The sequence below is a fragment of the Acromyrmex echinatior genome, chromosome 4 (assembly GCF_024713525.1).
Source record: "Acromyrmex echinatior isolate Ae372 chromosome 4, ASM2471352v2, whole genome shotgun sequence".
Classification (NCBI taxonomy): domain Eukaryota; kingdom Metazoa; phylum Arthropoda; class Insecta; order Hymenoptera; family Formicidae; genus Acromyrmex; species Acromyrmex echinatior.
The window spans coordinates 705115-718804 of NC_141855.1; the positions used below are offsets into that span (position 1 = coordinate 705115).

Sequence of the window (13690 nt, forward strand, 5' to 3'; positions counted from 1 at the left end):
GACGTCTGATGCCTTACAGGGCGTGCATCCGAGCGGAGCGAGCGAGCGTAAGGGAATACATGCTTCTCTATACCTCGTTCCTCGTCTCTCATCCCTCTTCTGCTCTGCACGGTTAATGGCCACGTCGTCGAGAGCATTATCGAGTGACCTTCCTTCTCGGCCTCCTCTTCGGTCTTCGCTCTTCGCGAACGTACGTTCGCTCACGTGTATACCTATATAAATGAACATTATACCCTGTAGCCTGTCGAGTCGTAAAAGCGAAAAACCTAATATTGTTCGGTAGCTCGTGATAGTTGCGTACGTCGAACAATATCGAAGTGACAATCGAAAATAAGTTATCGCGCATAATTCTGATACAATATATAGAGAAAGGTAAAACTATGATTTCCACGTGTTTCATTTCTTTTTTCTAGATAATTAACTTGGTACGCGACAGTATTTTTGACTTTATTCCCATGAATTATTCGAAAGCTTTATGTTTCTTTTTTAGACCGTTTTTTTAAATAGAATAAAAAAACAATCTTCTATCGTATTTCTCCCTGCTGCAATGTAGTACGGATTGAATATACTGATGAATATTTATTTGTATTTCGTTTTCGTGTGTGACAAAGGTAATGAATAAATACAAATGCGTTTTAAGTATACGTTTTTTAACTCTGTATATTGAATGATAGTTTTTCATACTTCACTTATAAGTACATATTTTTGCATATTTGACTTGTACACATAATATTTGCATATTTACTTATTCCTGGTTAGATTTAGCAGTTTTGCTTTTCATATTTAGTTTCGCAATATGCTCTTTGCGATATATTAAAATGTTTTTTTTTTTTATAAGAATACATTTACATGTAAATGAAATAATTATTCAAAAATATATTTTCTAAGATTTTTGAAATAGATTTTCGAAGACTATTTATCTCTTGTTAAATATTTGCGTGAAACGAATTCGACAATTTAATACATTACATAAAATATTTACTGCAATTTCATATTGATATCGAATTGCATGAATGCTTTTTTAAATCACGTTAAATGATTTTGACAGTATATGCAATGAAATATATCGAAGAGTACATTAATTGAATGACCGCGTCGTCGAATCACTGTTGTAATTACTTTTAATCCGTAATTCAACACATTTTTCTTTTTCGTGAAAACGACAACACTTATATGGCAACAATTAATATTACGTATAATATGAATTATACCATACATTTGTATTATGATCAATATTATTACAGTTTATAGCAAATAGTATGTTTCTCACAGCATGGCTTTTGTGTATTCCCTGATATGTGTCTAGAATTTAACCCAAATGGAGTCAGAGTAAATATGTAGGAGACAGCATACCACACAAATTGAGTTCTGATACGATTGCCGTATGATACTTGTATATAACGGTGCATAGACATGATACGTTTGTATTCTGAATATGTATTTGCACGCGAATCGTATCAATCCAGTCGAACAGCTCTAGTGAAATTTTCTTTACGGCGCGAAATGTATCGCGCAAGAGCGAGAAATACATTTATCGTTTCCCATCAGTTATACTTATTTTAAACAGTGTCACGTTTTAATCTTTATTGATCAATCGGATTATCATTATATTATATCGTATTTTATAATTTTATCTATTATTATTTTTTTTATTATTATCGTAATTATTATTATCTATTCAACAAAAAGACACCAGAACGTGACTCATTCCCTGTAGTTTCTTAGACGCTGAATACGAATCTGATTTTCAAATTGTTCCATCAGAATTTGGAGAAATTTGCAATTCATTTTACAAAAAAGAACATGTTGGAGAAGTTTTATTGCAATTAAGTATTATATTGTTAGGACTTTCAATCCTCAAAAAATTTTTTAGTATCGGCTTGATGATTAATAAAATATTTATGGTTAATATGGAGTTTATTGTGGAAAGGTTAATTAGATCATTGACAATTTATCAAATAGCTTTCAATTATGTTTAATTGAACGTAAAGATTTTTAGGCCGCTGATGTCAAATTGAACAAAATTATGACATCTATACATTTTGCAACAATTTGGATGGTTCTCAAGTTTTGACATTCGTTATATTGAGTCTATAATTTTGAATTTGTCAATTTTGACGTTGGATTTATATTAAACGGCAGAAAAGAGATTTTAAATAAATATAACCAATAAGATAGGAAACAAGACCGTTTATATTAAATAACATTACAATCCGAAGCGCCACTACGGTCTAAGTATTAAGATGTTGAACTAATATATATATTTTATTCAAACGAATGAATTAATTTCAGAAATAATAATTACGTGTCGATATGGTTGTCGACATTAACGCTGAAATAATGCGTTACTCTCGATACATATCGGTTATTGCGAAAAATTATTGCTAAGGTCTCGGTAGTCTAAAGGCTCAGGACGCTCGCACGGAATGCAAGAGATCCGGGTTCGACTCCCGGCCGAGGCAATATTTTTTCGCAATAAGTTTATTACAGTTTTTTAAGATTAATTTGGGGAATTTTGGGGGGATTATTACATTTCAGATTAATTGCGTTAATGTCGACAACCATATCGACACGTAATTATTATTTCTGAAATTAATTCATTCGTTTGAATAAAATATATATATTAGTTCAACATCTTAATACTTAGACCGTAGTGGCGCTTCGGATTGTAATGTTATTAAATAAATATAGTTGAAAGCTATTTGTTAAATCATCAATGATTGAATTCACAGCTCTTCCGTAATAGATCCCATATTTAACTATGAATATTTTATTAACTATAGCAGATACTAAAAAAATCCTTTTGAAGGTTGAAAGTTCTGATAAATTTTGATTGAAATAGAACTTTCCTAGTCACATATCGTAGTTATATTAGGTGTTGGAATTAATTCGTAGCGTTTTACAAGTGATGGGAAGTACTTTCATTAATGTATTTTTTAATGCTCATGTGAAATAAATAACATTCTTTCATTAAAAAACGCTACGAATTAATTCCAACACCTAATAATATGACAAAATATATAAAAATAGCCTTTTCTCTTTTTCTATAAATTAAATTGCCGATCTAAATTCCTAATAATTTTTAAAAATTGCGACTTGATTCGTATTCAGTATCTAAAAAATTATAAGAAATGACTAATCTTGTTCCAGTATTCGAAAAAATCTTTTTTTATTGAACAGTGCATTATATGTCATTACTTAATTATTATTATGAATTTATCAAAGTAGAATTAGCTCGGTTTCTTTCTCCTGCTTTAAAAAGTGGAATATTTCCTTTATTTTTTACACGAATTTTAATATTTTAAAATATACAAACATATTTTGTACACAAAAAAAGCGCCATTGCATTGTATATTTTGCGACAAAATTTTTTATTATTGTAAGCATTACAATAATACGATAGTCATTATTGCAATGATTGTTTTTAATCTGGCATGTGAAAAAAAAACACAAAGATATTTTATTTCTCTTTGGTATTTTATTTTGACTGAAATATTTCAATTACCATGAATGTGTGCTACGTAAAATGAACAATTTCTCTAACTTAAACAATCTGCTCATACATTTTGCACAACTTCTGACGTAGGAATGCAAAAATTAAAATTTCTATGTAGCCATCAACGATGTTATTTTTGAAACAACAACCACATGTGTAATATCACATCTATTAGGAACTTGCTCTTGTGCTGTATATTTTAAAAACGGATATGCTTTCTTTATTTTACTTATTACTATTTTGAAATATTCAAACGGGAATATTTAGTATGTAAAGAATGCACTATTGCATCTTTTAGGACAAAATTTTTTTATTATTGTAAACATTAATACGATAATCATTATTGTAATGACTGTTTCTGTTATACAAATAAGAAACACAAAGACACTGTTTCTCTCTGGAATTTATATTTTAGATGAAATATTTTAATTACCGCAAGTATGTGTTACGTAATGTGAACAATTTCTCTAACACAAGCAATCTGCTTGTGTAATTTGCACAATTTCTGACGTAGAAAAGCTAAAATTAATATTTTGGCGTAGCCATCAACATAGCTTTTGAAGCAACAATCATGTACCATATCGTGTCTATTTGAATGTTCGTGATATAAGGTATTTATGTTAGCGAGATGTATTAATGGCATCGCTGTTTCCTCGATGAATATTCGTACAACAAACGAGAGACGTCTTTCCTCGAAACATTGGTAGTGTGAATTGCAGAATGGGAGTTAGTGAATAACTCTTACGGCAAAGTGCCGAAGGGCTTCCGTTAGTAATTGTCATTCAAGGGATCTCGTTGCAGCGCGGTTAGCCATGTACGTTCGAACTACATCAGCTTTCGCAGTGTATTGTTATAGAGTGTTCTGAATAGAGATACACATCGAATGTTGTCGTCGCGACGCTCCAATTTGACTGATCTTCCTTGACGATTGCTTTGATTGCAAGGATCCGACAATTTGTAGCTAGTTTTCTTAATAAATAAATATTACGGCAATTCAACTATAGGAATTGGATTAAATTTAAATCAAGATTGATCAGTTTAAACTAAACCTTTGGTTGGATAATCCAATATGGGCAGAATAATGCATTATCCATTGATGCTCTTGAAGCTCAATTCGCTAAAACCTTCCAACTTTTCTGAGGATCAAATAACTTCGCTACTATCAGTGCACGTAAATGATCGTTCTTTTTTTTACTTTGTTGCACTTTGTTGAAAAGCATATCCGTTGCCTCTAGAAATCCGTTGCCACTTTGTAAATAAACTTCTTGATACTTTTAGCAAACGATAACATGTAGCGTTCATGTTACGATGGTAGCCTGGCAAAATGGTGTGACTATCAGTGACACTGTGATTAACTCTAGAACATATAAAATGGATCTCCCCAATCGAAATTTCGCTTGCTCCGTACACGAAAAAAAGAAAACAGACAGTTTTATTTTATAACTTAATAATATAAAACTTTTTGACAGCCTATATCCCTAAATCCCCAAATCTTCAAAATAAAAAAAAAGAGAATTTAAAAAATATTAATCTGAGCCAAAGTTACAGCCTATTAAAGTTATAGTAAGTCTTCCAGATTCATGGTGTGTGTTTTCAAAATTTTCCGGAAGGTGTGTGTTCTAGATTTAATAGGGATAATCGAGCGCCATATATTCGACTCGTATCCAAATGCTCCATGAATGGCAAACTGCATTAACGATGTCGACCGTGGCGATTACAAAAATAGCTCGTCTTGCGATCCTTCCGACTCCGTTCGCAAGCTTTCAAGCAATTTAACGGCACGTCTAATTTAATTTGTGTGTTTACATGTCCATGGACTTAGCCGAGCAAGGGAGATCGATACTGGTGGACCACGCGCTTAGGCTGGAATGATTTGTTGGCTAACTGCCATCGTCGTAAATTCTATTTTCACAGATATATGCAGCCAAATGCGTGGCGTTTCGACCATAAGATTCGCAAACTAGGTTATCAAATGGAAAGAATCGAGAATACTTCCTGAGAATTCCTTATGGAATTCTCTATTTTGAAAGAGATTTTTTTTGGTCCGCGTATCCGCTGACTTGATTCCAACCTGCAATTTTGCGCAAAGAGACGTAACTTGCAGGAGAAAAGCTAGAAATATCAGACAAGATAGACAGTCGAGACAGCAATGTTTTTCGAAATAACACGAAAACTTTTGTGTGTGTGTGTGTGTGTGTGTGTGTGTATGTGTGTTTATGACAGTCATGTAATTCAGATTTATATTTTTGAAACGTACATGTATAACAATTCAAAGCGTAAGCGCAGTGAATACAAAGTCACTTAATTTAATATGTCGAAAACATAATGGATTTATATTCCTAAACTTCCCTCTATAATATAATGATTAATATGTGGCAGAATAATTTAAATTTTTAACGCTTCAACAATCAAAGGTATTGCGCAGGATTGTGCCACGTTTTGCTATTTTGTTGTCCGCAATTAATTAAAAGTTCAATGACTGGTAATTTAATAATGATCAGATAAAGGGAATTTCAGGGCTTCACGATGATTGCATCATCGTTGAGCAAACTCCACGAGCGCTACGGTCTATTAGTCGGTTCTTGCATGATCTTATTCGGATACGCGTAGTTGTACGGATACAGGATGTCAGTTAGAGATAGATTCATGTCGAAAGTCGTGGATCGTTAATGCGTAGGAGTTGGCCGGACTCCAGATAACGTGCGAAAAGCCACAGTTTCTCGTGCTTTGGTACACGACGAAATCAAAACTACTGAACGCTTGGAAACACGAATAGAATATGTAATAACAACGTGTACGACACGATAGATATACTCCGAAAAATTCACTGTATTTTAGATACTGCAAAATGTTTAAAATTTCTTCTTTACAAAAATACAAATAATATACTTGAATTTCTTTTACAATCATTGTGACGATTTCTTAAACGTTTGAAAGCTTGCAGAATAAATTTAATGAATAGATTTTTTTTTATTACTTTTTATGCGTTTTATATTTATTTTTATTAATATTATGTTATTGTTATTATATGTTATATAACATGATGCCGTTTGATTGTTTTCATAATGGTTGATTCATTTCACAAAGATGGCACATCATATTTCGCATTGACAATTTTCTTTCAGCATTTTGTTAGGTTCTGAAAGAACCTTGCTTTTTATCGATTAAAATTTATGTCGTGCCATCCACGACTTCAATAAGCTCCAAATAATTGGCTCGTTGCCAGGGTTGCGAAAAGCGATCAGTCTCTTACCAATCAACGATGACGAGAGCTATCAATCGCGTTCTGACCTTCGCAGTAGATCGCGTAAAATGGTTTCATCGAAGACTTACGATTAGTTTCTTTCTGCAGAAAAGCTCTCTACCACCTGCTGATCTCAATAGAATGGAAATTGAATCGATTTGTTCTGACGTAGATATATAGGGACTGGGACAAACGTGAATAGTTGTGGAGGTGTAAAATTGGACGCGAAAATATCGATTCGATGGTAACTGAGGTAGAAATTAGGACAGAAATCATTTTCGTCCCGCATATCGAATTCGAAAAGAAATATTCGACTCAAAGTCAATTTGCATTTTTCTTAAAATAAATATATGAAATCACAAACACACACACATACATGACGATTACGTAACGCGGTCGCTTTTTTCTACAGATCGTATATATCGCGCTACATTTATCACTTCAGCCTGACGTCATTAGGTCTTTCGTTTAGCATAAAGTCATTTTTATTGTATATCCTATATTTAAATTGAAATAAAAAATATTGTTATAAGAAATGACTTTTTAAAATATTAAAAATATACTGAGTATGGAGATTTTTTAAAAGATAAAATGTTTTAAAAATAATCTATAAAATATATGTATATATGTTTTCTTTGTGTGTCAAGACTTCAAATTTATCATCGGTATTTGTTTCTGTTTCAGATCTAGTGTGGTTCGGACATTGACAATTTCATTCTTGTAACTTGTCAAAAACATCAATCATGGAGACGCAAACTGAGGTAAGTCTTTATTCTCTTTGTAAAATTTAAATTCAAAATTTTGAAACTCTGATTTTAAGATGCATACTTAAATTATTTTATTCTTTGCCTGCATGAAAATGTACAAATTATCAGATTTTATCAAGCAAGACAGAAATGATGTGCATTTATTTTATGCAAACAACTTTCATCGTATTTCTAAAGTCCTTCTGCATTTTTCTCAAAATGAACATGAAAGCTTGTTATGGAAAATTTAATACGATTTTCTACTATCGTGATTGCATGGCTGAAATTTATACAAAATAACGTATCCAAATATATACGTTTGCTAGAAGTTTTAACGAGCCTCCAAATTTTTTATGTGTAAGAAAAATAATTATCGTTCTATTCTAACTTTATATAAGAGTAACTTTATATAAGAGATATATTTATATAGAATACTTGGAGAATAATTAAAAAATTTTAAAGTTTATAATGTATGAAAGGATAATGAAAATTTTAGTTAATACACTTAAGAGTCAACACCTTTTTATATACAAGACAAGTTTTATGTTTCAGCATTTTAAACAGTTTATTTAAAGCATTTCTTTGTTCTCGCGGTTCTATCGTAAATAAAGCACTGAAACTTTGATGTCACTCATGATCTTCCGTTATTTCACTTTAAATTTCTAAAATGTTTATATAACCTACATTATATAAATTCAGAATAAAATGTTCTAAAATAGAATGATTTAAAGAATATGAAGAATAACTATATGTAAGGATAGATATTTTTTTACAAATTTTTCAAATCTTTATATCTATTGATGCGATCTTACAATAAAATACGTAATAATCATGAAATGCATGTGGATATACTTTTCTGAGTTCGATATTTCTAGAATTAAATTGTTGATAAATTTAATATAATCTAGGAAAGAAAATTCTAAATCGGCTGAAAAATCTCTCAGGTTAGCACGTGAATATACTTTTTTGAAGTTAATATTTCTAGAATTATCGCTAAACATAATACAATTGAAAGAAGAAAATTCTAAATTGATTGAAAAATCTCTTTGGTTTTTAAGAAATTATACTGTTGAACTCGTTCTAATTCTTTTCGGATTCTTTTTAATATTTCATCGTCATTTGTCAATATAATGAAGCTAGAAATAATCCATTATGTCAATGTACTCCATCGTATCAAATCGGCTTTCAGACGTGGTCGATTAACCGATATTCCCCTTTCCTCCTCCTTCTATCATTCAGTAGGGAATCCTCTCGCGAACCCTCGAATCGAAGGTAGTCATCAATCAGCAACTCAACAATGTGAGATCTTGAAAACGATCGACAAGAACGAGGATGTGAAGATAGATCTGACATTTCCTTGAACGACAACGGAAGTCGAGCTCGGTTGCATTAAACTTGTCGGTACATTAACATTATCTCTTTTTCACGAAAGTGTTACTACTCTATTACATAAATATTTATTTATACCACGAATTGTCATTTGTTATGCAAATTATATAATGACGCAAGTATTATACTGAAGGATTGCTCGCAAAAAATAGTACGACCTTGAATCGCCACTACACTATAATATTAGTAATTGCACTTTAATATTGCACGAACTTTGCCGCGTTGGAAACATCCATTAGATCATTTATTATAAAAACAACCGTTTATCCGTTCTTATTTTTTTTTTCTAAATTATGAGACTTATGGACAATTTCACGAAGCTGGATCTAGCTTATAAAAATAAATGAAATTTGATGTGCATCTGAATTAGAAAAATAGAATTTATTTCCGTATCTTTATTTCTTGGACAATCAAAGCAATGCTACTTTAAGTAACAATTTTTAACATTTAGAAAATGAAATTTATTTTTAAATATTTTGGTATAATTTTATATAATATTAATAAAAATTACTTACTTATCATGCTTAAAATAATAGATATTTTTCATTTTTGTTTGCCAACAAAAATTGTTCCTGAAATAATTTGATTGAAATGTATCTCGAGATTAACCAATTTGAAATTTTTCATGATAGAAAAACATCTCGGATTATTAAAAAATTGAAGTTTAGTAAATTATTAATTTAGTAAAACTGTTTGGATTGATTATTTATTCTAAATATTTTTAAATTACAATGCTATCTGAATCCGAACTTTAATTAATTTATCGTGCAATACTGTCTATTATTCATTTATATAAAAAGAGTTTAGCTTAAAGCATATACCGACGGACTTTAAATTGGAATTTTATTCATTTATAAACTGAATAACGCAAGCGGAAAACGATAAATCACGGTTATACATGTACCAGTAGATGGAGCAATAGTATACTTTGCTCATTAAAACAAGAGATTTTACGAAAGCACTTAATAGAAAATTTATCTCGTTTATTGTAGTATGTTTTCGTTATCCTACATAAATGGCAAATCTAAAATTTAATATTATATATCATTCATGCACAGAAGAAACTGCCTTTGTATTATATGATTTTATGTTTACTTGATTAATATGCCATTTTTGTAATTTATCATTTGTTCATTTCTTCTGAGCTTATGCAGCAGTATTTATGCGCTTTCTAGCGTGAAATTTAAAAGAAACGCAGCTATTTTATGAAAGCTACATTACTGCGGCTTGATGGCAACTTTACGGGCGTGTCCTATATGCATACATATACATATATGTCTTTATTATTACGAGCATCACTGCTAAAAGCAACGGTCAATTTTTAGCAGTAGTGCTTGCTAGTTAGCGTGCACATAGCATTATATTGTGAATTACCTATAAACTAGATAGCGCGTTGACGTAAGATAAGAGCGTGATCTCTTAGAGCACACATTCCTCCACATGCTGCAACTAACGATAATTCTTATTTACTGCACATATAAAAACTCTTATACTACTGACTTCTTAAGAGCAATTTATTCCTTGCAATTTATACTCGCTATTTATTTCGAAGCACAGCAAAACAAAGACTTATTTTTTTACCAATTAGTGTTAATTATTTAAGTTTGAAGCTCGCGACTTTTTGAAATTGATGATTAGCTTGTAATGTTGATATCGATATTATCGGGAGATAAAAATTAAACAAAAATATTTTGTGTTAAATATACGATTAGAAATACGAATGACTGACAAAAGTCACTTGTTAGACACGGTTATTTGATATTCATTCAAATAAAACTCAGAATGGATCAACTATATTTAACGCGACATGTGTGTGGTGAAGAAATATGGGTTAAGGTTTTTTTTTAAAAAAAAAAAACGTGATTGCCTCGGCATTGAGTTAGCGAGACGACTGTACCAGTGTTAAAATAGAAAAGCCTGTTCCATAATTGAACATCGAAATCTTGTTACTTTCGGTTTTGATCTCATTCAATTTTATTTTCGTTTTACTTTGGTTTTTCAATTACTATTCTCTTCCCCCCATCGTACGCATTTCAATTACCAAAAATGCAGACAATGATGTATGTTTTCTATTGTAATTTAATTTTCTATTGTAACAAAAGATATGATATGTAAAATGTGATGGCACACGAGGATTGTGCATGCTCGATCTCTTTTAGAACTCAGTTCGTTAACAATAATGCTTTATAAATTGGTCGAAAACATTCAATAAAACGCTTTTAATTGCTGTGTGAAAATACTTTTGTATTCAAATGTTTTTCAGTCACTTACATTAAAACCATTAACGCGCACTTATATCTTATTTTACTTTGCATCAATTTTAAAGTGAGCCGGGTTTTTATATCGCATGAATATCTTGTTTCATTCAGGTGGTATGGAATTACTACCATAAAAATACCAGTGATCTAGGTATATACACGTGCTTTTTTGGCGTGGCGTGAAATTTCAGTGAAATGTAAATGCATACGAATCTTCTGGCACATGAATGTGTTTAATTGAATGTTAATTGACGGTTCGCTATTTACCGCTCTGTTTGATTTAGGAGAACCATGTCACATTTATGAGATATGGGAATCGTCGATTTTTCCCGAATAATTATCGATATTTGCCGTTCGTATTTATTGAACGCGGTTTGGAAATGGTTTACGGACAGTTTATAATCACAAACGCAGTGATAGAAGAAAAATTACATTAAAAATACATGTTCCCGGCAGAGATTTAACGTTCTGTTTTCATAGAAAATATTTGATATTTTTATAGCGAACTGAATTTTTCATTATATTTTTTCATTAAAATAATTTTAATCGTGCAATACTAAATGTTTCTCTACTAATATAAATTTATTTTAGATAATGCATTATTTGCGAACAATATTTAATGAGATTAAAATTATATTATAATACATATATATAATCTAAACAATGTAAATGTTTTATTTTTATCTTATTTTATAAAGAATGTATATAAATTGAAGAATGTATGAAATTGTATATGTCAATGATTATACTCTGATAAAATAAATTATTCGTTGGAAATAAGTAAGAGTTTTTGTTCATCGAGATCTGCTCGCAATGTAATCCGTATATGATATTCAGGTATACATGGCATTACCGTACAACTAACTAATTAATGAATAAATGGAGTTTTGTTGACTAGATAATAAATGTACGCATTGCAAAGCCGATAACGTCTGTCAGCTGGGCACTGCACGCTTATTTACGACGTCCTGAAGCGTGCCAATAATTCGTTTTTATGTTGAGTGCACCTCAAGCTATAACAATACTAGTAATTACGTGTACAATATGAATTTTATTCTTGTGAAAATGAGATGAAAATCAAAAGTTTATAGATTATACATAAAAGAAGAATTATACATAAAATTTATATCACACACACACACACACACACACACACACACAGACGTTGTATTTTTTTATATAAGTATTTTTTTTTAATATAAGTTAATTAAAGTAACTATAATTTGAGCATTTTACATAATCTCAATTTTTTAATATCAATATATAAAAAGTATGTTTCACAGAAAATCGTATTTAAAAAATATACTTTCTATCATAAATTAATGTTTGTGTCACAAACGATTTCTTTTGACGCATATTCAGGAATAATTAATATCTAAACTACAATGTATAATGATCATTGGTATGACAAAATTTTGCGAATATCCCGAGACTGTGCAGAGAATCGAGAGCTTCTTCGCTTAGCGTTCACGGTAAAGCGGCTTTGTCATAAAACGTTCCGCTTCATTATTTCATGTCGCGACACCTCGACCGGATGCAACAACGTTCATTTCTATGCAATAAAGTTATTACGGGTCATATTGTAGTCCAATGAAACGATTTCCTCAATAATGCGTTGAAATCTCTAACGGCGACGATTTATATCCATTCTGCAAAGTTTCACTGTAGTCATGCTTTGCGCAATAAAATTGAAGCGATGACTTTCGAAGCGAATAATCGACAAATTGTCGATGTTGAGATAAATATCGGGAGCTAATACAGTCGAACGCGAATGCAGAAAATATTTGGAATGTAGTGAAAATATAGAAGTAGCTCGGGACAATAAAGCGCGGAATGTCAATTTTATAATTTCAATATAGAGATATTTTTTGTGCAAAGTTCTGTCATATTTTATGTTCCTGAAGATTCCAATGCTTTTGATGTATAAAATCGATCTTAAGCTTAAGGAACTATTTTTAGAAACTAATATATTATATTGAGGTGTTTTGAGATAATATCTATTATCAAAGTTCAAATTCATTTTTTTTTTATTATGATATATAAAATTAAAGTATCTTGATATAATAATGTTCTTAGTACTTTCTTTCTAGGAAAGGTTTTAACGTAAAATATTAACGAAAGCTACATTCATGTTTCTATCGTAGTTGTAGATTGTGACGCATATTAAATAGCCGTACGTTACAGAGTCAAATTATGCCGTAACGTGTACCGGACGTTTATAACTTATCTTACTTTTGCGACTGCAATTCATTAATATTCCACGCGTTGTTTGCCGAACAGATGCCGGGAAACACAACGGTGGGTAGCACGCTACTCGACGAGGAACTTCGTCGAATTCTGTTGGAACGTGAGCAAGAATGCATGAAGCTGAAAGCCGCGAATACGACGCTGCCGCCGATGGGTAAAGTATTTCATGTTTGAAAATAAGTGAAATTGACTATATCGAATAGTAAAAATGGCGAGTAAAATTGTGCAGAAAACACATGCAATGCTTCTTTATTGTTTGCAATGCGACATGTCGCGTACTTTATCAGGTCTATTTGCTTTATCTCGGTAC

At 31.1% G+C, this 13690-nt stretch overlaps 1 protein-coding gene across 5 annotated transcripts in view; it reads left to right on the plus strand.

Annotated features, from left to right (window-relative positions):
- The window catches only part of Dh31-R (Diuretic hormone 31 Receptor), a 116567-nt gene that overhangs the window by 5821 nt on the left and 97056 nt on the right, over positions 1-13690 (plus strand). For 4 of the 5 annotated variants that reach the window (XR_015545001.1, XM_011058599.2, XM_011058603.2 and 1 more), the window contains exons 2-3: positions 7425-7501; positions 13414-13534. Coding sequence is in view for 3 of the 5 variants with exons in the window: in XM_011058599.2 (XP_011056901.1) it covers positions 7484-7501; positions 13414-13534 (139 nt within the window). In the remaining 2 variants the exon portion in view is untranslated. Of the gene's footprint in view, positions 1-7424; positions 7502-13413; positions 13535-13690 lie in introns of those variants that run through there. The other variant, XM_087405913.1, reaches the window with a different exon arrangement.